Source organism: Erinaceus europaeus, chromosome 12, assembly GCF_950295315.1.
Source record: "Erinaceus europaeus chromosome 12, mEriEur2.1, whole genome shotgun sequence".
Taxonomy (NCBI): Eukaryota; Metazoa; Chordata; class Mammalia; order Eulipotyphla; family Erinaceidae; genus Erinaceus; species Erinaceus europaeus.
The window spans coordinates 51048499-51069432 of NC_080173.1; the positions used below are offsets into that span (position 1 = coordinate 51048499).

The 20934-nt window shown below is 44.0% G+C and overlaps 1 protein-coding gene and 1 non-coding gene across 2 annotated transcripts in view; both read left to right on the plus strand.

Annotated features, from left to right (window-relative positions):
- Nucleotides 1-3: 3 nt before the first annotated feature.
- On the plus strand, nucleotides 4-75 carry TRNAC-GCA (transfer RNA cysteine (anticodon GCA)). The gene has a single exon. It is a non-coding gene; the product is annotated as a tRNA-Cys (tRNA).
- Nucleotides 76-6605: 6530 nt separating this feature from the next.
- The window catches only part of CWC25 (CWC25 spliceosome associated protein homolog), a 43896-nt gene continuing 29567 nt past the window's right edge, over nucleotides 6606-20934 (plus strand). Inside the window, exons 1-3 of the mRNA XM_007530925.3 lie at nucleotides 6606-6862; nucleotides 9887-10059; nucleotides 15185-15421. Coding sequence (XP_007530987.1) covers nucleotides 6845-6862; nucleotides 9887-10059; nucleotides 15185-15421 — 428 coding nt within the window. The 5' untranslated portion in view covers nucleotides 6606-6844. The remainder of the gene's footprint in view (nucleotides 6863-9886; nucleotides 10060-15184; nucleotides 15422-20934) is intronic.

The window sequence follows — 20934 nt, forward strand, 5'->3', positions numbered from 1 at the left end:
CATGGGGGTATAGCTCAGGGGTAGAGCATTTGACTGCAGATCAAGAGGTCCCTGGTTCAAATCCGGGTGCCCCCTACTGTCTTTCTTTTCATCAAATGGGAAGAAGTATACATTTCTTCACTCCTAGCCATGGGCTCACTGTCCTTCTACATTCCATGTAAGCACTGAAGACAGACAGTGGATAAAGCGCACATGGCACCAAGTGCAAGGACCAGCAAAAGGATCTTGGTTCGAGCCCCTGGCTCCCTACCTGCAGGGGAGTCGATTCACAAGTGGTGAAGCAGGTCTGCAGGTGTCTATCTTTCTCTCCCCCTCTCTGTTTTTTCTTCCTCTCTCCATTTCTCTCTGTCCTATCTAACAACAACATCAATAAGAATAACAATAATAACTACTACAACAATAAAAAACAACAAGGGCAACAAAAGGGAATATATATATATAGAAAAAGAGAGAGACAGTGGATAAAGCATTGGATACTCAAGCATGAGGTCTGAGCTCAACCATGGCAGCACATGTACCAGAGTGATGCTGTGGTTCTCTCTCTCTATTATTTTATTTACTCATGAGAAAGATAGAAGGAGAGAGAAAGAACCAGACATCACTCTGGTACATGTGCTGCCAGGAATTGAATTTGTCCTAACAATAATAACCCTAGAGGCAAAAATAAATAAATAAACAAATAAACAAATAAATAAAATATAGTTAAAAATCATTAAGCTGATTCTAAAATTTATATGGAAATTTAAAAAATCCTAAAACAGGAAAAGTAATCTTCAGAGATAGGATCAAAATTTAAGGAGAACACAACCCACTTTCTGCAAAGCTACAGTAACTAAAGGAGGTGGTACTGGCATAAGAATTAACAAGTAGATCAGTGGAAAACAGATCCAATTTTATATGATTATTTGAAATTCAGTAAGACACCAAAATAATTCAATGGGAAGAAAAACTTTTTCAAAAGCTGGTGCTGAATAACTAAATATCTATGTAGCAAAAAAAGATGAATTTCATATATACAAAAATATTCAAGTTATGCAAAGAGACTTTCATGCCTAAGTCTCCAAGATCCCAGGTTCAATCCCCTGCACCACCATAAGCCAGAGCTGAGCAGTGCTCTGGTAAAAAAAAAAAAAACAAGATTCAACAAATGGTCTATTGCTACTTATAGTAGTCTCAAAATAGAGTAATGTGGACTAGTTGGGTATGATTTCTTTGTTTTTAGATTTTATTTATTTATTAATAAGAAAGATAGGAGGAGAAGAGAGGGAGAAAGGGAGGGAGAGGGAGAGAGAGAGAGAGCCAGACATCACTCTGGCACATGTGCTGCCAGGAAATTAATTTGGGACCTCATGTTTGAGAGTCCAATGCTTTATCAACTACACCACCTCCTGGACTACTATTTGGGTATAATTTACATAATGGAACAATATTCAAGGCTCTGCTGAATATAGGTAAAAAGTGTGTGTGTCTGTGTGGGTGTGTGTGTTTATATTATGTGTATGTGTTGTAGGGTGAGTAGTATGCAGTCAAATTCTGGACTTCTCTTTTTTTAAATATTTATTTATTTATTCCCCTTTGTTGCCCTTGTTGAAATTCTGGACTTCATACTTGAAAAATATGCGCTCTACTACTGTACTAAACACCAGGTCAAACTTTTATTTTTCTTCTTTAAAATTTTTTTTTTATTGGGAGTCTGGTGGTAGTGCAGCGGGTTAAGCACGCGTGGCGCCAAGTGCAAGGACCGCATGGACTGGCGTAAGAAAGCCTGTTCGATGTGGTCCAGGAGGTGGCGCAGTGGCTAAGAAAGCCTGTTCGAGCCCCCGGCTCCCCACCTGCAGGAGAGTCGCTTCACAGGTGGTGAAACAGGTTTGCAGGTGTCTGTCTTTCCCTCCCCTCTCAGTCTTCCCCTTCTCTCTCCATTTCTCTGTCCTATCCAACAACGACGACATCAATAACTACAATAATAAAAAACAAGAGCAACAACAGGGAAAATAAATTTTTTTATTATCTTTATTTACTTTTTCTATTTTTTAATTAATTTTTTTATTATCTTTATTTATTGGATAGAGACTGTCATAAATTGAGTGGAAGGGAGAGACAGAGAGGGAAAGAGACAGACAGACACCTGCAACCCTGCTTTATCACTTGCAAAGCTTTCCCCCTACAGGTGGGGACTGGGGACTTGAACCTGGGTTCTTGAGCATTGCAACACATGTGCTCAAGCAAAGCACTGCTCAGCTCTGGCTTATGGTGGATAGGGGAATTGAACCTGGTCATTTGGAGCCTCAGGCATGAGAGTTTCTTTGCATAGTCATTATGCTATCTACCTCCACCCTTATCTTTATTTATTTTATTATTTTTTATATTTATTCCCTTTTGTTGCCCTTGTTATATTTGTTTTTTGAAATATTTGTTATTTATTTATTCTCTTTGTTGCCCTTTTTTTTTAAAATTTTTTAAAAAATTTATTTTATTTATTTATTCCCTTTTGTTGCCCTTGTTGTTTTATTGTTGTAGTTATTTGTAGTTATTATTGTTGTTGTCGTTGTTGGATAGGACAGAGAGAAATGGAGAGAGGAGGGGAAGACAGAGGGGGAGAGAAAGATAGACACCTGCAGACCTGCTTCACAGTCTGTGAAGCGACTCCCCTGCAGGTGGGGAGCCGGGGTTCGAACCGGGATCCTTATGCCGGTCCTTGTGCTTTGCGCCACCTGCGCTTAACCCGCTGTGCTACAGCCCGACTCCCCTGCGCTACAGCCCAACTCCCGTTGCCCTTGTTTTTATTGTTGTAGTAGTTATTATTGTTTTTGTTATTGATGTCCTCATTGTTGGATAGGACAGAGAGAAATGGAGAGAGGAGGGGAAGACAGAGAGGGGGAGAGAAAGATAGACAGATCTGCAGATTTGCTTCACCTCTTGTGAAGCCACTCCCCTGTAGGTGGGGAGCTGGGGGCTTCAATAGGAATCCTTACTCCAGTCCCTGGGCTTTGCACTACGTGCGCTTAACCCGCTGTGCTACCACCCAACTCCCATCGTTATTTATTTATTGGATAGAAACAGCTGGAAAGCAAGAGGAGTGGGGGAGACTGGAAGGGAGAGAGACAGACACCTGCAGCCCTGTTTCACAACTTGCAAAGCTGTCCCTCTGCAGGTGGGGACCAGGGGCTTGAACCTTGGTCCTTGCACACTGTAAAATGTGTGCTCAACCAGGTGCGTCAACACCAGACCCTATACTTTTCTTCTTTTGTAGCCAGGACTTTAGCACTCTGGGCCAACGTTTTCAGTGGGTAGGGAGAAAGAAGAGACCTCAGCACTAGATCTTCCCCTAGTGCTGTAATACTCTCATATTGTGTACTGGGAGCTTGAACGGGAAAACACACATGGCAAAACAGGTAACCACCCAGGTGAGCCTGCCCCCGCAAATATTTATTTTCCCTTCCCTCCCCTTCCTTCCCCTCCCCTCCAGTCCCCTTTCCTCCAGGGTTATTGCTGGGGCTCAGTGCTGCACTATGAATCCACTGCTCCTGGAGGCCATTTTTCCCATTTTTGTTGCCCTTGTTGTTGCCATTGCTGTAGTTGTTGTTAGATAGGACAGAGAGAAATCAAGAGAGGAGGGGAGGACTCAGCAGGAGAGAAAGACCAGCTTCACTGTCTGGTAAGTGACACGCCCCCCTCCTACCCCCCCCCCAGGTGGGGAGCAAGGGGCTGGAATCTGGACCCTTAAGCCAGTCCTTGCACTTTGCGCCATGTCCTCTTAACCTACTGTGCTACCTCCGGCCCCCTTCTCCTTTCTTTCTTTTTTAAAAGTATAAATTTTAGGGGGTTGGGTGGTAGGTAGCAGTGGGTTAAGCACATGTGGTGCAAAGTGCAAGCACTGGTGTAAGGATCCAGGTTAGATCCCCGGCTCCCACCTACAGGGGAGTCGCTTCACTGGCAGTGAAGCAGGTCTACAGGTGTCTTTCTCTCCCCCTCTCTCTTCCCCTCTTCTCTCCATTTCTTTCTGTCCTATCCAACAACGAACGACATCAACAACAACAATAATTACAACAACAAGGCTACAACAACAAGGGCAACAAAAGGTGGGGGGGAGGCCTCCAGGAGCAGTGGATTCATGGTGCAGGCACCCAGCCTCAGCAATAACCCTGGAAGCAAAAAAAAAAAAAAGTATAAATTTTAGGGTGCCAGGCGGTGGCGCAGTGGGTTAAGCGCACATGGCATGAAGCACAGGGACCAGCCTAAGGATCCCGGTTTGAGCCCCCAGCTCCCCACCTGCAGGTGGCGGGGGGGTTCCTTCACAGGTGGTGAAGCAGATCTTCAGGTGTCAATCTTTCTCTTCCCCCTCTGTCTTCCCCTCCTCTCTCCATTTCTCTCTGTCTTATCCAACAACGATGACATCAACAACAACAACAATAATAACTACAACAACAATAAATACAATAAGAGCAACAAAAGGTGGAAAAAAGCAAAAACAACAACAATAAACAAAAACCTTTCATGCCTGAGGTCCAAGGTTCAGTCCCTAAACCCACCATAAGCCAGAGTTGAGCAGTGCTCTGAGGGGAAAAAAAAAAAAATATATATATATATATATATATATATATATATATATATATATATATATAACACCAGAGCATCATTCTGGCATATGCAATGCTAGGGATTGAATTTAGGGCCTTGTATTTGAAAGCTTGTTTGTAAGTTCTAGAAGGGGAACGCAGCTACACACTTGACCGAAGACAGGTTCATCTCTATTTGGGGAAGGCTGTCCTCTTCCATCTATGCGCAGCAAGTGGTGAAGCAGGTCTGCAGATGTCTGTCTTTCTCTCTCTCCCTCTCTGTCTTCTCCCCTCTCAATTTCTCTCTGTCCTATCCAACAACAATTGCAGCAACAAGAACAACAATGGAAAAAATATGGCTGCCAGGGGCAGTGGATTTGTAGTATAAGTAGAGCCCCAGCAATAACCCTGGAGGCAAGGAAAAAAAAAGTATTCAGCAATATTAGTCATTACTGAATGCAAATTGAAATCATACTGTAAAACCACATATTCACCAGAATGACTAAAATTAAAAAGACTGACAACACCAGACAGGAACTTGCAGTCAAATTGGTGGGAATGTAAAATAGTATACCATTTTTGGAAAAGATCTGGTGGTGTGTTTAAAACTGAAATATACTGACCTTACAGTTCAGCAACTCCATTCCTAGGATTTTATTCAAGATAAATGAAAACATATGTTTTTTAAAAAAATAGATGTTGGGAGTCGGGCTGTAGCGCAGCGGGTCAAGCGCAGGTGGCGCAAAGCACAAGGACCAGAATAAGGATCCCGGTTCGAACCCCAGCTCCCCACCTGCAGGGGAGTCGCTTCACAGGCGGTGAAGCAGGTCTGCAGGTGTCTATCTTTCTCTCCTCCTCTCTGTCTTCCCCATCTCTCTCCATTTCTCTCTGTCCTATCCAACAATGACAACAATAATAACTACAACAATAAAACAACAAGGGCAACAAAAAGGAATAAATAAATAAAATAAATATTAAAAAAAATAGATGTTCACAGTGATCTTATTTATTTTTTAATATTTATTTATTCCCTTTTGTTGCCCTTGTTTTATTATTGTCGTTATTATTGTTGTTGTTATTGATGCCATTGTTGTATAGGACAGAGAGAAATGGAAAGAGGAGGGGAAGACAGAGAGGGGGAGAGAAAGACACCTGTAGACCTGCTTCACCACATGTGAAGCGAACCCCCTCCAGGTGGCTGGAACTAGGGTGTGTGTGTGTGTGTGTTTACCAGAGCACTGGCTCAGCTTTGGCTTATAGTGCTTTTGGGGATTTAACCTGGAACTTTGGACCTTCAGGCATGCATGAAATTATTTTTGCATAAATAAGCATTACATTATCTTTCCTACTCTCTGTATTATTTTACTTATTTATTTGGGTGGAGATAGAAATTGAGAGGGAAAAGAGATAGAGAAAAATAGACACCTTCATCACTCATTAAGTCCCTCCGCCTTGTGGGTGAGGGCAGGGGGGTTGAACCCTGGTCCTTATGCATTGTAATAGGTGCACTACCACCTTGCTAGGCTATCCTATATTTTAGGCTCAGTTGAGCATGTTTAAATTCTAACAAAGTACCATTCTCAAAGGAGAGAAGTGGGAGAAATAGATGTGAGGGACAGGTGCCAGAGCAGAACCATGGGGCCTCAGCTAGGAGAGGACGTCTGGGATGGAAAAGGAGTGTGTGAGGGTGGGGGTAGGGGGAGCTGGCAGATTCTAAATGTGGGTACAGCGAAGCTGATGGAATTTCAGTCCATGGTTTCTCCTTTCTCTGTAAAAGATTCCTTCAGTGGGGCTGTGAGTCAAGGTTTCAGGAGCTTGCGGTTTTGAAAACTAAATATAAGCGTGTGTGTCGGGGTGTGCAGAAGGACAAGGCGGCTAAGGCGGATCCTCGCAGGAGCCCCCTCCCGGAAGCGCCCAGGTCAACTCCCAGAGGACGCTCTACGTGGTGCTGTCATGGCAACGGACCGCAGTGGGGAGCCGCAAATTCCTAGGCAAATGAAGGACCAACCCAGGAATCCAAATGTGGCCATGAATGCCGGGATGTCAGAACCTCAATGTGCGAAAATTCACGCAAAAGCCTGGTCACACGAATTCACGGCGCGTGACGTACGTCATCACCCCGCGACGCTGACGACGGCCTCCCGGAAGTAGAACTCTGGGTCCGGTTAAAAGAGTTCCTATGCTTCTCTCCGAACCAGACCTGGGCTGCTTGCTGCTGAACTGACTTTGCTTCTTCTGGAGCCTCTCTGAATTCCACATCCGCGTAGTGGGGCAATCTCTCCACCGATATGGGAGGCGGAGACCTGGTAAGTGAGGGAGGCCGAGCGAGGCCGGACTTCTACTGGAACTGAAGTCAACACAGCTTTGGCTTTCGGGAGTAGGGAACCATAGCCTTGGAGCAGGGGAAGGATCGCTAAAGCCACTGAGGGAGGGGGCGAAGGCTTGGGGATGTGTTCAGAGTGTGTCGCATGTTGTGGCCGACAGTGTGTGTTTGTTGACTGGGTCCTGCCGCTGGAAATTATGAGAAAGCCAGGTGAGGGAGTGGTGACAACCTTGGCCAGGAAGAGAACACAGATGTGGAGTCTTGTCCCGAAGTTTTTTATAGCTGATCTTGAGACTCATCTCCTTCCCGTAGCAAATAGTTCAGAGTCATTTCTCAGGCTGTAGGAAAGGTGCTTTCTGACCCATTCTCCTCGTCCCTGAATCATGTCCTGGAGTCCACTTTAAACGGGGTCTTCTTCATATGCACCTTTCCGACCACCACTCTTGTCAGTGCTACATTCTGATCTGTAGTGACAGAATTTCCTTCCGAATCCATAGCACTTATATGTATTTGGCAGTTTCCCTTAAACTGTTTTTTTTTTTTTTTTTAACTTATTTGATAGGACAGAGAGAAATTGAGAGGGAAGGGGGTTAGAGAGGGTGAGACACCTGCAGCACTGCTTCACTACTCGTGAAGCCTGCCCCCAGAAGGTGGGGGCCAGAGGCTTGAACTTGTATTCCTACCACCTGGTTCCCAAGGAGTGCTCTTTAGCTGCTGACTTCTCCAGCCAATTTCCTTAAAAAAAAATTTTTTTTTATTTCCTTTTGTTGCTCTTGTTGTTTTTCATTGTTGTTATAATTGTTATTGATGTTGTCCTTGTTGGATAGGACAGAGAGAAATGGAGAGAGAAGGGGAAGACAGAGAAGGGGAGAGAAAGACACCTGCAGACCTGCTTCACTGCTTGTGAACTGACTCCCCTGCAGGTGGGGAGCCAGGGCTTGAATCGGGATACTTCCGCCGGTCCTTGCACTTTGCACTTAACTCGCTGAGCTACCAAGACCACAGCACTGAAGCTGGGCTTGATGCTGGGTTACATGACACAGCAGCACCTGGAGCTATTTTATGTTAACTGCACTTAGGGACAGGAGAACCTGAAACCAGAGTTTTTCAGGTGGGGGTAGGTAGCATAATGGTTATGCAGTGAGACTCTCATGTCTGAGGCTCCAAAGTCCCAGGTTCAGCCCCTGCACCACCATAAGCCAGAGATGGTCAGTGCTCTGGTTAAAAGATAATAATAGGGGGTTGGGTGGTAGCGCAGTGGGTTAAGTGCACGTGGTGCAAAGTGCAAGGACCTGCTAAGGATCCCAGTTCCAGCCCCCAGCTCCCCACCTGCAGGGGAGTTGCTTCACAAGGCAGTGAAGCAGGTCTGCAGGTGTCTTTCTTTCCCCCCTCTGTCTTCCCCTCCCCTCTCCATTTCTCTCTGTCCTATCCAACAAAGATGACAACAATAATAACTACAAAAAAAGGGCAACAAAAGGGAATAAAGGAAAATTAAAAAATATTAATAACCACAACAATGATAAAAACAATAAGGTCAACAAAAGGGGAAAAATGCCTCCAGGAGCAGTGGATTCATGGTGCAGGCACAGAGCCCCAGCGATAACCCTGGAGGACAAGACCAAAAAAAAAAAAAAAGAAATTTCACAGAAAAAGAAATTTCCAAAAAGGAAAAAGAAATCCATGGGGCCGGGCAGTAGCAGTGGGTTAAGTGTACTTGACACAAAGTGCAAAGATTGGTGTAAAGATACTGGTTCAAGCTACCAGCCCCACCTGCGGTGTGTGTGTGTGTGTGTGTCGCTTCATAAGCAGTGAAGCAGCACTAAGCCCCATCGATAACCCTGAAGGCAAGAAAAAAAAAAAGGAAAAGAAAAATCCAGAGTTTCTCAGTGCTTTTAATATTTTAATATTTTTAAAAAGGACTTATTGGGGGTCAGGCAGTAGGCCAGTGGGTTAAGCGCAGGTGAAGCAAAGCACAAGGACCGGCGTAAGGATCCCGGTTCGAGCCCCTGGCTCCCCACCTGCAGGGAGTCGCTTCACAGGTAGTGAAGTAGGTCTGCAGGTGTCTTTCTCTCCCCCTCTCTGTCTTCCCCATCTCTCTCCATTTCTCTCTTTCCTGTCCAACAATGACAATAATAACTACAACAACAATAAAACAACAAGAACAACAAAAGGGAGAATAAAAATAAAATAAAAGGACTTATTTATTTTCTGAGAGAGAGGATGAGAAAGATATAGAGAGAACCTGAACATCACTCTGGTGTGTGCAGTTTTGGGGATTGACCTGGGGACCTCATGCTTGAAGGTCCAATGATTAATCCACTGTGCCACTTCCTGGGCCACAATTACTAATATTTTAGCTTTTCATGAAGGGCCAGGTGGTAATGCGCTTTTACAGTGCACAAAGACCCAGGTTTAAGCCTTGGTCTCCACCTGCCGGGGAAAGCTTCATGAATAGTGAAGTAGGGCTTCAGGTCACAACTCAGAGTTGGGACACAGCTTATCCAATAGAGCATACACTTTACAATATTCCAGGACCTGGATTTGAACCCCCAATACTTCATGGGTGCAGCATGCATAGGACTAAAGGAAGCTCCATGAATGGTGGAGTGATGCTGTGGTATCTCTTCTCCTCCTTCTTCCTCCTCCTCCTCATCTCTCTCTCTCAAATTAGAAACAAAAGTCCACCAGAAGCGATTGAAACATGCAGCATAAGGCCCCAATAGGAAAAAAGAAAGAAGGGCGAGGGTAGATAGCACAATGGTTACGCAAACAGACTCTCATGCCTGAGGCTCCGAAGTCCCAGGTTCAATCCCCCGCACCATAAGCCAGAGCTGAACAGTGCTCTGGTTAAAAAAAAAAATTAAAAAATTAAAAAAAAAAAAGGAAAAAAGAAAGAAAAAAAAAAGGAAGAAAAAAAGTACAATTCTGGGAAGGCCAGGGAGATAGCTTAATGGGTAAGCTCTCTCCCAGCTCTGAGTTGTCTTTTCTCTCCTTCCATTTACCACAGAATCTGAAGAAAAGCTGGCACCCTCAGACCCTCCGCAATGTGGAGAAAGTGTGGAAAGCTGAGCAGAAACATGAGGCTGAGCGGAAGAAGATTGAAGAGCTTCAGCGGGAGCTGCGGGAGGAGAGAGCCCGAGAGGAGATGCAGCGCTATGCAGAGGATGTTGGGGCTGTCAAGTAAGTCAGGAGTTGAGACTGCAGTGGGGAGGTTTAGACTGTGGGGATCTTGGTATATGGGTAACTGCAGGGCCAATTTACAGGGGCAGAGTTTAGTTATCACACACTAGCTAGTTTAAACCGTGGGTTTAAGAGTCAGATTCGGGAGTTAGGCAGTAGTGCAGCGGGTTAAGCACTCGTGACGCAAAACAAAGCACAAGGACCAGCATAAGGATCCTGGTTCAAGTCCGTGGCTCCCCACCTTCAGGGGAGTCGCTTCACAGGCGGTGAAGCAAGTCTGCAGGTGTCTATCTTTCTCTCCCCCCTCTCTGTCTTTCCCTCCTCTCTTGATTTCTCTTCTGGCCTGTCCAACAATGACATCAATAACTACAATAATAAAACAAGTGCAACAAAAGGGAAAAACAAACAAACAAACAAACAAAGAGTGACACACCTGGTGAAGTGCACACATCACAGTGTGCAAGGATCCAGGTTTAAGCCCCTGGCCCCCACCTGGAGTAATTCTATGATATAATTTAGCCCCACTCTTTTTGACTTGAGGCATTTTCTTTCTTTTTTTCTTTTTCTTTTTATCAGAGCACTGCTCATCTCTGGTTTATGGTGGTGCAGGGAATTGAACCTGTAACCTTGGAGCCTCAGGCATGAGAGTCTCTTTGCACACCCATTATACTATTTACCCCCACTCTCCCTTTTTTTTTTTTCCTTAACTTTTTTCCCTTTTGATGCCCTTGTTTATCGTTGTTATTATTATTGTTGTTATTGCTCATTGTTGGATAGGATAGAAATCAAGAGAAATGGGGAAGACGGGGAGAGAAAGACAGACACCTACAGACTTGCTTCATCACCTGTGAAACAAACATTTAACCTGCTGTGCCACTGCCCAGCTCCCATTCCTCCTTTTTTTCTTTTTCTTTTTTTTTTTTTTTTGCCTCCAGGGTTATTGCTGGGGTTCGGTGCCAGCACCACGACAGATCCACTGCTTCTGGAGGCCATTTCTTTTTTAAAAAATTATTTTATTTATAAAAAGGAAACTGACAAAACCATAGGATAATGGGGGTACAACTCCACACAATTCCCACCACCAGAACTCTGTATCCCCTTCCCTCCCCTGATAGCTTTGCTATTCTTCATCCCTCTGGGAGTATGGACCCAAGGTCATTGTGGGATGCAGAAGGTGGAAGGTCTGGCTTCTGTAATTGCTTCCCCGATGAACATGGGCATTGACAGGTTGATCCATACTCCCAGCCTGTGGAGGCCATTTTTTTCCCTTTTGTTGCCCTTGTTTTATTGTTGTTGTGATTATTATTATTGTTGTTATTGATGTCATTGTTGGATAGGACAGAGAGAAATGGAGAGAGGAAGGTAATACAGAGATGGAGAGAGAAATTAGACACCTGCAGACCTGCTTCACCGCTTGTGAAGCCATCCCCCTACAGATGGGAGCCAGGGGCTTGAACTGGGATCCTTATGCCGGTCCTTGTGCTTCGTGCCATGTGCATTTAACTTGTGCTACTGCCCACCCTGCTTCTTTTTCTTTTTAATATTTAAAAAAAATTTGAATATTTATTTTCCCTTTTGTTTTGTTTTTACTTTTTTATTTACTTATTTATTTCCTCCTCCAGGGTTATTGCTGGGCTCGGTGCCTGCACCATGAATCCACCGCTCCTGGAGGCCATTTTTTTCCCCCTTTTGTTGCCCTTGTTGTAGCTTCGTTGTGGTTATTATTACTGCCTTTGTTGACACAATTCGTTGTTGGATAGGACAGAGAGAAATGGAGAGAGGAGGGGAAGACAGAGAAGGGGAGAGATAGATAGACACCTGCAGACCCGCTTCACCGCCTGTGAAGCGACTCCCCTGCAGGTGGGGAGCCGGGGGCTCCAACCGGGATCCTTACGCAGGTCCCTGCGCTTTGCGCCACATGCGCTTAACCCACTGCGCCACCGCCCGACCCCCTGTTTTTACTTTTTTAATGAGCCATTTTTTATTTTATCTTATTTTTTATTATCGATTTTATGTAGGGACTGAGAGAAAAGGAGAGGGAAGGGGAATATAGAGAGGGAGAAAGAGAGAGAAGAAAATACTAGAGATTAGAGGGGCAAAAGGAGAAGTGATACATAATGGATTATGTATTATCTAGATGCCATCAAAACTTGTATTTATAACAAAATTATAAGAGTAATAGTCCAAACAACAGCTTAAAAAGGTGCTATTGGTAAACTATCAAAGTAAGCATCATTTATACTTTGACAAAATAAGTGCTGAAATATAAGGACTTTATTCAGATATCAAGTCTACATTTCCTGACTGAAAGGTTGTTAAATTCTCAGCCATGATAATACATATTAATTGGAGGTTGGAAGTTAAATAAAATTTGAGCAAATCAATTCTCTGTGGTATGCCTTCTGTAATGGAGACAAAGCTAACTAAAATTATTAGGCATTGTAGAAATAAAGCATTGATCATGTAATAGTAATAAGACTTAACTTCCAAACAGCGTGCAGCACTATTCAAAGGCGATCAAAGATATCATGTCATTGAGTCAGTTTTAGCAGGCCTGAAAGGCAAGGATTATATTATTGCCCCAATATTACAAATAAGATAATCTGCTTTTTGATTTGCTTTTGTTAGAGGAGGCAGAGCTAGAACCCACCTCTCTCAATTACTATCTCCAATGAAACCAGTATTTATTGTACTTCAGTGGTTAAAAACAAGAATAGATCTTGATAAAGCTGAAGAATTAGTGACTCCTGACTGTCCATTTTGGATGAAGTCCACTTCTTTTTTTTTTAAATTAATTTATTAATTTGAGAAAGGAGACATTAACAAAATCATAGGATGGGGGGAGGGTTACAACTCCACATAATTCCCGCCACCCAATCTCCATATCCCATCCCATCCCCAATAGCTTTCTCATTCTCTATCCCTCTGGGAGCATGGACCCAGGGTCGTTGTGGGTTACAGAAGGTGGGAGGTCTGGCTTCTGTAATTGCTTCCCCGCTGAACATGGGCGTTGACTGGTCGGTCCATACCCCCAGTCTGCCTCTCTCTTTCCCTAGTAGGGTGAGTCTCTGGGGAAGCTGAGCTCCAGGACACATTGGTGGGGTCTTCAGTCCAGGGAAGCCTGGCCGGCATCCTGATGGCATCTGGAACCTGGTGGCTGAGTGATGAAGCTGAAGGGTTGTCGTTCCACACCTGAAGTCTCTGGACACAGTCTGAAGTGAAGCATGCTGGGGTGGCACTCGTTGTGTTGATGAGGTTGCGATCAGCGGATGCAATATTATTTGATAAGAACTGGGAGAAGCATACGGGAAAGTGGGCTCTACCTTAGGGTCCCAGGACTGGGGAAGTTTAGGCTCTATAGTGGAGATGTGAGGTTCCTGCTGTCTTAGGGTTCCAGAAGACAACGGATAGTTCCTGTTATCATCACATTATTTGGTAATTGGGTTAGCTTTGAAAAGGCCCTTTGTTAGACATACAATCAATTTTTCTCCCTCTCATATTAATTAAATAGTGATTTATATTACTACAATTTAATAAGTGTGTACATAAACACCATTCCCATCACCAAAAGATTGTGTCCCCTCCCACCCACCCGCCCCCACTCCCCACCCCGCCAGCCCAGGAAGCCTCATGTCCACCCTCCCGCTCACCACAGGGTTTTTACTTTGATGCCCTACTTTTTTTAAAAAAATATATATATATTTTTAAATATTTATTTTATTCATTCCCTTTTGTTGCCCTTGTTGTTTTATTGTTGTAGTTATTATTGTTGTTGTCGTTGTTGGATAGGACAGAGAGAAATGGAGAGAGGAGGGGAAGACAGAGAGGAGGAGAGAAAGACAGACACCTGCAGACCTGCTTCACCACCTGTGAAGCGACGTCCCTGCAGGTGGGGAGCCGGGGTTCGAACCGGGATCCTTATGCCAGTCCTTGTGCTTTGCGCCACCTGCGCTTAACCCGCTGTGCTACAGCCCGACTCCTGATGCCCTACTTTCAATTTAGTCAGATCCTGCCTTATTTTCCCTTTTGTTGTCCATGTTGTTTTTCATTGTTATTGATGTTGTCGTTGTTAGATAGGACAGATTGAAATGGAGAGAGGAGGGGAAAACGGGGAGAGAAAGACACCTGCAGACCTGCTTCACCGCTTGTAAAGTGACTCCCTTGCTGGTGGGGTCTTTTTAATATTTTTATTTACTTATTGTTAGATAAAGACAGAGTAATTAAGAAGGGAAGAGTGATGGGGAGGGAAAGAGGCAGAGAGACAATTACAGCGCTGCCTCACCACTTGTGAAGCTTTTCCCCTGCAGGAGCAGACCAGAGGCTTGAACCCAGGTCCAAAGTAAGGGCCTCAAGAGACCATAAGCAAATATTTGTGTTCTGGCTTGAGGGACACTGTTTTCCTTCATACATTGTCTTAGATGTGAGGAAACTGTTTCTTCAGTAAATGGTAAGCTCCGTTCCAGCAAGCTGCATTTGTTTAGGTGCACCACATAGAATACTATGTTCAGGGAGTCGGGCTGTAGCGCAGTGGGTTAAGCGCAGGTGGCGCAAAGCACAAGGACCGGCTTAAGGATCCCAGTTTAAGCCCCCAGCTCCCCATATGCAGGGGAGTCGCTTCAGAAGCAGTGAAGCAGGTCTGCAGGTGTCTATCTTTCTGTTCCCCTCTGTCTTCCCCTCCTCTCTCCATTTATCTCTGTCCTATCCAACAACGACAACATCAATAACAACAGCAACAACAACAACAAAAAAAAACAAGGGCAACAAAAGGGGAAATAAATAAATAAAATAAAAAAGGGGCCGGGTAGTGGTGCACCTGGTTGAGCAACATGTTACAGTGCAAAAGGATTCGGGTTCGATTCCCTGACCCCCACCTGCAGGGGGAAAGCTTTGCAAGTGGTGAAGCAGGGCTTGCAGGTGTCTCTCTATCTCCTCCTTCACTCTCAATTTCTGGCTGTTTCTATCGAATAAATAGAGATAATAAGAAAAAATTTTTAAAGTATATATATATATAAAAGAATACTATGTTCATGCTAGGCGCCTCTAGAATAACAGCTGCCATACAGCTGTTCAAGGGTCATGTGTAGATTTGCAGGGATCTCCATTTCTTTTTGTTTTGTTTTTTTAGGAAAAAAGAAGAAAAATTGGACTGGATGTACCAGGGTCCTGGAGGTATGGTGAACCGTGATGAGTACTTGCTGGGGCGCCCCATTGACAAATATGTTTTTGAGAAGATGGAAGAGAAGGAGGCAGGTTGTTCTTCTGAGACAGGACTCCTCCCAGGCTCTATCTTTGCACCATCAGGTGCCAATTCTCTGCTTGACATGGCCAGCAAAATACGGGAAGACCCACTCTTCATCATCAGGTATGAGTGAGCATCTGGGGAGGGGATTTTGCTATGGAGATATTATATAACTTCTACTAAGACCCTTAACACTCTCACTTCACAGTTCGTTGCCCCTTATTTTTTTGTCTACTCTGGGAAAGGATTCATTTGGGGTTCTTGATTTTGAGAAGGAGTCTCTATTGAGAGTGACATGTGAAGAGATTAGTAAATGTACTAGGACAGGGGGCCAGGCATTAGTGCACTGGGTTAAGCTTAAGTACATAGTATGAAACGCAAAGACCCACACAAGGATTCAGTTCGAGCACCTGGCTCCCCACCTTCAGGGAGGTCGCTTCATAAGTGGTGAAACAGGTCTGCACGTGTCTTTCTTTCCTCCTCTCTATCTTCCCCTCTTCTCTCAATTTCTCTCCGTCCTATCGAATAAAAGTAGAAAAAATGGGGAGTTGGGCTGTAGCGCAGCGGGTTAAGCGCAGGTGGCGCAAAGCACAAGGACCGGCATAAGGATCCCGGTTCAAGCCCCCCGGCTCCCCACCTGCAGGGGAGTCACTTCACAGGCGGTGAAGCAGGTCTGCAGGTGTCTATCTTTCTCTCCTCCTTTCTGTCTTCCCATCCTCTCTCCATTTCTCTCTGTCCTATCCAACAACGACAACAACAATAATAACTACAATAAAACAAGGGCAACAAAAGGGAATAAATAAATAAAATAAATATTTAAAAAAAAAAGTAGAAAAAATGGCCTCCAGAAAGGAGCAGTGAGTTCTTAGTGCTGACACCGAGCATTGGTGATAACCCTGGAGGCAAAAAAAAAAAATTACTAGGACAGACCAGATGTACTCACCTGCCATAGACAAAATCAGGAGATAGAAGCAAAGTGAGAAAGTCTGCTAACTTTTTGGAAAGTTTGGAATACATGTAGAATTGACTAGGTGAATGAATAGACTTTCTTTTGCCCCCTCATCACCCCGCCTTTTTTTTTTTTTTTTATTTCAAGTGCATAAGACTAAACATAGAAATGTGTTAAAAAACAAAACATAGAAATATATTAGTAACTTACATTTATTTAAAAATTAAGAAGGAAGGGAGTCGGGCTATAGCGCAGCGGGTTAAGCGCAGGTGGCGCAAAGCACAAGGACCAGCATAAGGATCCCGGTTCGAACCCGGCTCCCCACCTGCAGGGGAGTCACTTCACAGGCGGTGAAGCAGGTTTGCAGGTGTCTATCTTTCTCTCCTCCTCTCTGTCTTCCCCTCCTCTCTCCATTTCTCTCTGTCCTATCCAACAACTACAACAACAATAATAACTACATCAATAAAACAACAAGGGCAACAAAAGGGAATAAATAAATAAAATAAATATTTAAAAAAAAATTAAGAAGGAAATACATTTAAAGGTATTTACATATTAAATATTGTGTTCATATATGAAGAGATTCTGTGTGTATATTTTTTCAAGTATTTCATTACTATTATTTTTAATTTTATTTTCCAAATTATTTTATTAGGAGAGATAGTTGTTTACAGTACAGTTGTTGACACATGGGTGTAATTTCTCTTCTCTCCATGATAGGTGTTTGCAAAACATTCCCACATTCAACTTTTTCTTAGCTTAATTAATTTATATAGCATTAGTTACATATATGTAACCAATATATGTAGCCTAGTAACCAATTAAACACTATTTTATTTATTTACTTAAATTAATGATTTAGTATTAGTTTACAACATAAGATAACAGGTACAGTTTTACCCTGTTGCCACCACCAGAATTCTGTGTCCCCATTCCATTCTCTCCACGAAACTACAGTGGTTCTCCCAAGGTCCCAGATATGGGTTGCTTCCTGCAGGTGGCCAGTTGGGCACTTGAACCTTGGCTTTGCACCATATGCGTTTAGCCCTCTGTGTTACCTCCCGGCTCCCCTTCTCTCCCTTTCTCAGTCATATTCCCCTAACATTTCTTCCCTTCTGGGAGTATGGATATGGACCAAAATTATTTTGGGGCTGCAGAAGGTGGGAGTTCTGGCTTCTTTAATTGCTTCTCTGCTTGACATGGGCATTGGCAGGTCAGTCCATACCCCCAGCTTGTTCTACGTTTCTATAGTAGGGTAGGGCTCTGGATAGATGAGGTTTCTGGACACATTGGTAAGATCATTTGCCCAAGGAGTTCAGGATGGATTCATAGTATTTACAACTTGGTGTCTTAAAGGCAGTTAAAATATGAACCAGGGGATGTGAGGGCAATCTGGCTGGGACATCTGTCACCCCATTGATTGCCAGGGTTGCTTCAACTGATCTGGTTGGCTAGGCGGGCGTCCTCTTCCTCCCTCACTGCTGCATGTGCTCCCTCCTGAAGCTGTACGCTTGGTTGAAGAGGACGGCTTTCCCTGAAAAGAGACGGACTGGTCTTCGGTTGAGGATATAAGAGTCGCTACACTCCCCTGCTAGAACCTCCAGACAAGTTCTTCAGATATGAACAAGGACAAAATGTTTAATAAACAGGAACTAGGGAGTCGGGCGGTGGCACAGTGGGTTAAGTGCAGGTGGTGCAAAGCACAAGGGCTGGCTTAAGGATCCCGGTTCGAGCCCCCGGCTCCCCACCTGCAGGGGAGTCGCTTCACAGGCGGTGAAGCAGGTCTGCAGGTGTCTTTCTCTCCCCCTCTGTCTTCCCGACCGCTCTCCATTTCTCTCTGTCCTATCTAACAACAAGGACATCAATAACAACAACAGTAACTACAACAATAATGAAAAACAACAAGGGCAACAAAAAGGGAAAATTAAAAAATAAATAAATAAACAGGAACCAGAAAGTAGGAATACCGCAGGTGAGACTAGGGATTTTAGGGAGGTAAGAAGCTAAGGAATCAGTTTAGGTTTGTTTTTAGGGGCCTATCACTTTAGTGATTTTTGCTTCAGCTTGATAGTTAACATGGAGGTGGACTAAGAATATTGTTTGGGAAAATGTAGTCAGTTGAGAATGGGACTCAAAAACTGGATTAGGGCAGAGAGTGCCTTTGAAGAGAATATATAAATACAATTAACTGTTTACTATGTAAGTCTTACACATGGCCTAGGTATATTCATATTTAGCACAGGAGTCTATATAACTTCTGAGTCCCTGTCAGTCTGAGCTCACAGTCCATGGTCACAGCTGGGAACATTCTAGGCTGCACTCATTTCAAGGCCAGTCTTCTTCAAGTGACAGAGTAGGCTGATGGGCCTGAGAAAGTGGGGCAGTCCTTACCATTGCTACTTTATAGTGAGGGCATGGTCCTGGAGAGGACCTCAAAAGGGCTTTTGATGATGTTTCTACTGGAAGTGACCAGTGATGGTGGAGAGAGGAGTGTATTAGAGGTCTAGACACTGTGTCTTTGGAGGAATCCTAGCGTTCCTTGTTTTATTTATTTCCTCCAGGGTTTTTTCTGGGGCTCAGTGCCTGCACTATGAATCCACTGCTCCTGGTGCCCATTTTCCCCCATTTTATTAGATAGGACAGAGAGAAATGGAGAGAGGAGGGGAAGACAGGGGAGAGAGAAAAAGACACCTATAGACCTGCTTCACCGCCAGTGAAGTGACTCCCCTGCAGGTGGGGAGCTGGGGGCTTGAACCGTTATCCTTGCCGGTCCTTGCGCTTTGCACCATGTACACTTAACTCACTGTGCTACTGCTCACCATCACCCCTGTTATTTTATTGCCTCCTGGGTTATTGCCTGGGCTTTGTGCCTACACTGTGAGTCCACTGCTCCTGTAGGCCATTTTCCCCATTTTGTTGTCCTTGTTGTTACCCTTGTTGTTGTCATTGCTGTTGTTGGATATGACAGAGAGAAATTGAGAGAAGAGGGGAGACAGAGAAGGGGAGAGAAAGACAGACACCTGCAGACTTGCTTCACCGCTTGTGAAGAGCCCCCTGCAGGTGGGGAGCCAGGGGTTTGAACCCGGATCCTTACACCGGTCATATGTGCTTAACCTGCTGTGCTACTGCCCGACTTCCTGTTTTATTTATTTATTTATTTTAATGGTAGAGATGTAAAGAGAAAGATACACAGAGAGACCAGAATATTGCTCAGCTCTGGTTTGTACTGGCACCTGAGATTGACTTTAGGACCTCAGGCATGGGATTTTTTTTTTTTTTTTAAATTTTTTATTTAAGAAAGGATTAATGAACAAAAACATAAGGTAGGAGGGGTACAACTCCACACAATTCCCACCACCCAATCCCCATAACCCACCCCCTCCCACGATAGCTTTCCCATTCTCTAGCCCTCTGGGAGCGTGGACCCAGGGTCGTTGAGGGTTGCAGAAGGTAGAGGCATGGGATTATTTTGCATAACCATTATGCTATGTCTCCTCACCCATAGTAAATCTGAAATACTGACTTAAATAGCTATGATAGTGGTCCAGGAGATGGCGCAGTGGATAAAACATTGGACTCTTAAGCCTGAGGTCCTGAGTTCAATCCCTGGCAGCATGTGATGTCTGGTTCTTTCTCTCTCCTCCTATCTTTCTCATTAATAAATAAATCAAATATTTTTATAAATAAATAAATAAATAGCTATGATATGGAGATGCATACTTTATTGTTTCTGATTTTTTGCCATTATAGTAGGAACAATTGTAGTGAGCATCTGTCTTGATTTTTTCTAATAGCAACAAGTTTTATTTAACATTATTTTTTAAATTAAAAAAAATCATTTATTTATTCCCTTTTGTTGCCCTTGTTTTTTTTTTTTTTGTAGTCATTATTGTTACTTTTTAAAAAATTTTTGTCGTCTTTATTGATTGGATAGAGGCAGCCAGAAGTCGAGAGGAAGAGGGAGACAGAGAGGGAAAGAGACAGAGAGACACCTGCAGCCCTGATTCACCACTTGCAAAGCTTTCCCCCTGCAGGTGGGGACCAGGGGCTCGAACCTGGGCCCTTGAGCATTGTAACATGTGCATTATTGTTTTTATTGATTTAGTCGTTTTTGGATAGAACAGAGAGAAAATGGAGAGAGGAGAGGAAGACAGAGAGGGGGAGAGAAAGACAGACACCTGCAGACCTGCTTCGCCGCCTGTGAAGCGACTCCCCTGCAGTTGGGGAGCCGGGGGCTCGAACTGGGATCATTATGCTGTCCTTGTGCTTTGGGCCATGTGCGCTTAACCAGCTGCGCTACCTACCGTCCGATTCCAAAAAAACACATTCTTTACCCACACTTGGTATTATTTTAATTTTTAAAAAATTTTGTTTTTGTTGTTGTTGTAGTTGTTGGTGGTGATGTCGTTGTTGTTGGATAGGACAGAGAGAAATGGAGAGAAGAGGGGAAGACGGGGACAGAAAGTGAGACACCTGCAGACCTGCTTCACCACCTGTGAAGTGACTCCTCTGCAGGTGGGGAGCTGGGGGCTGGAACTGGGATCCTTCTGCTGGTCCTTGTGCACTTTGCATCACCTGCGCTTAATGGGCTGCTCTACTGCCGGACTCCAATTTTTTTTTTTAGTTTTTTATTTATTTATTTATTTATTTATTTATTTATTTTTATTTAAGAAAGGATTAATTAACA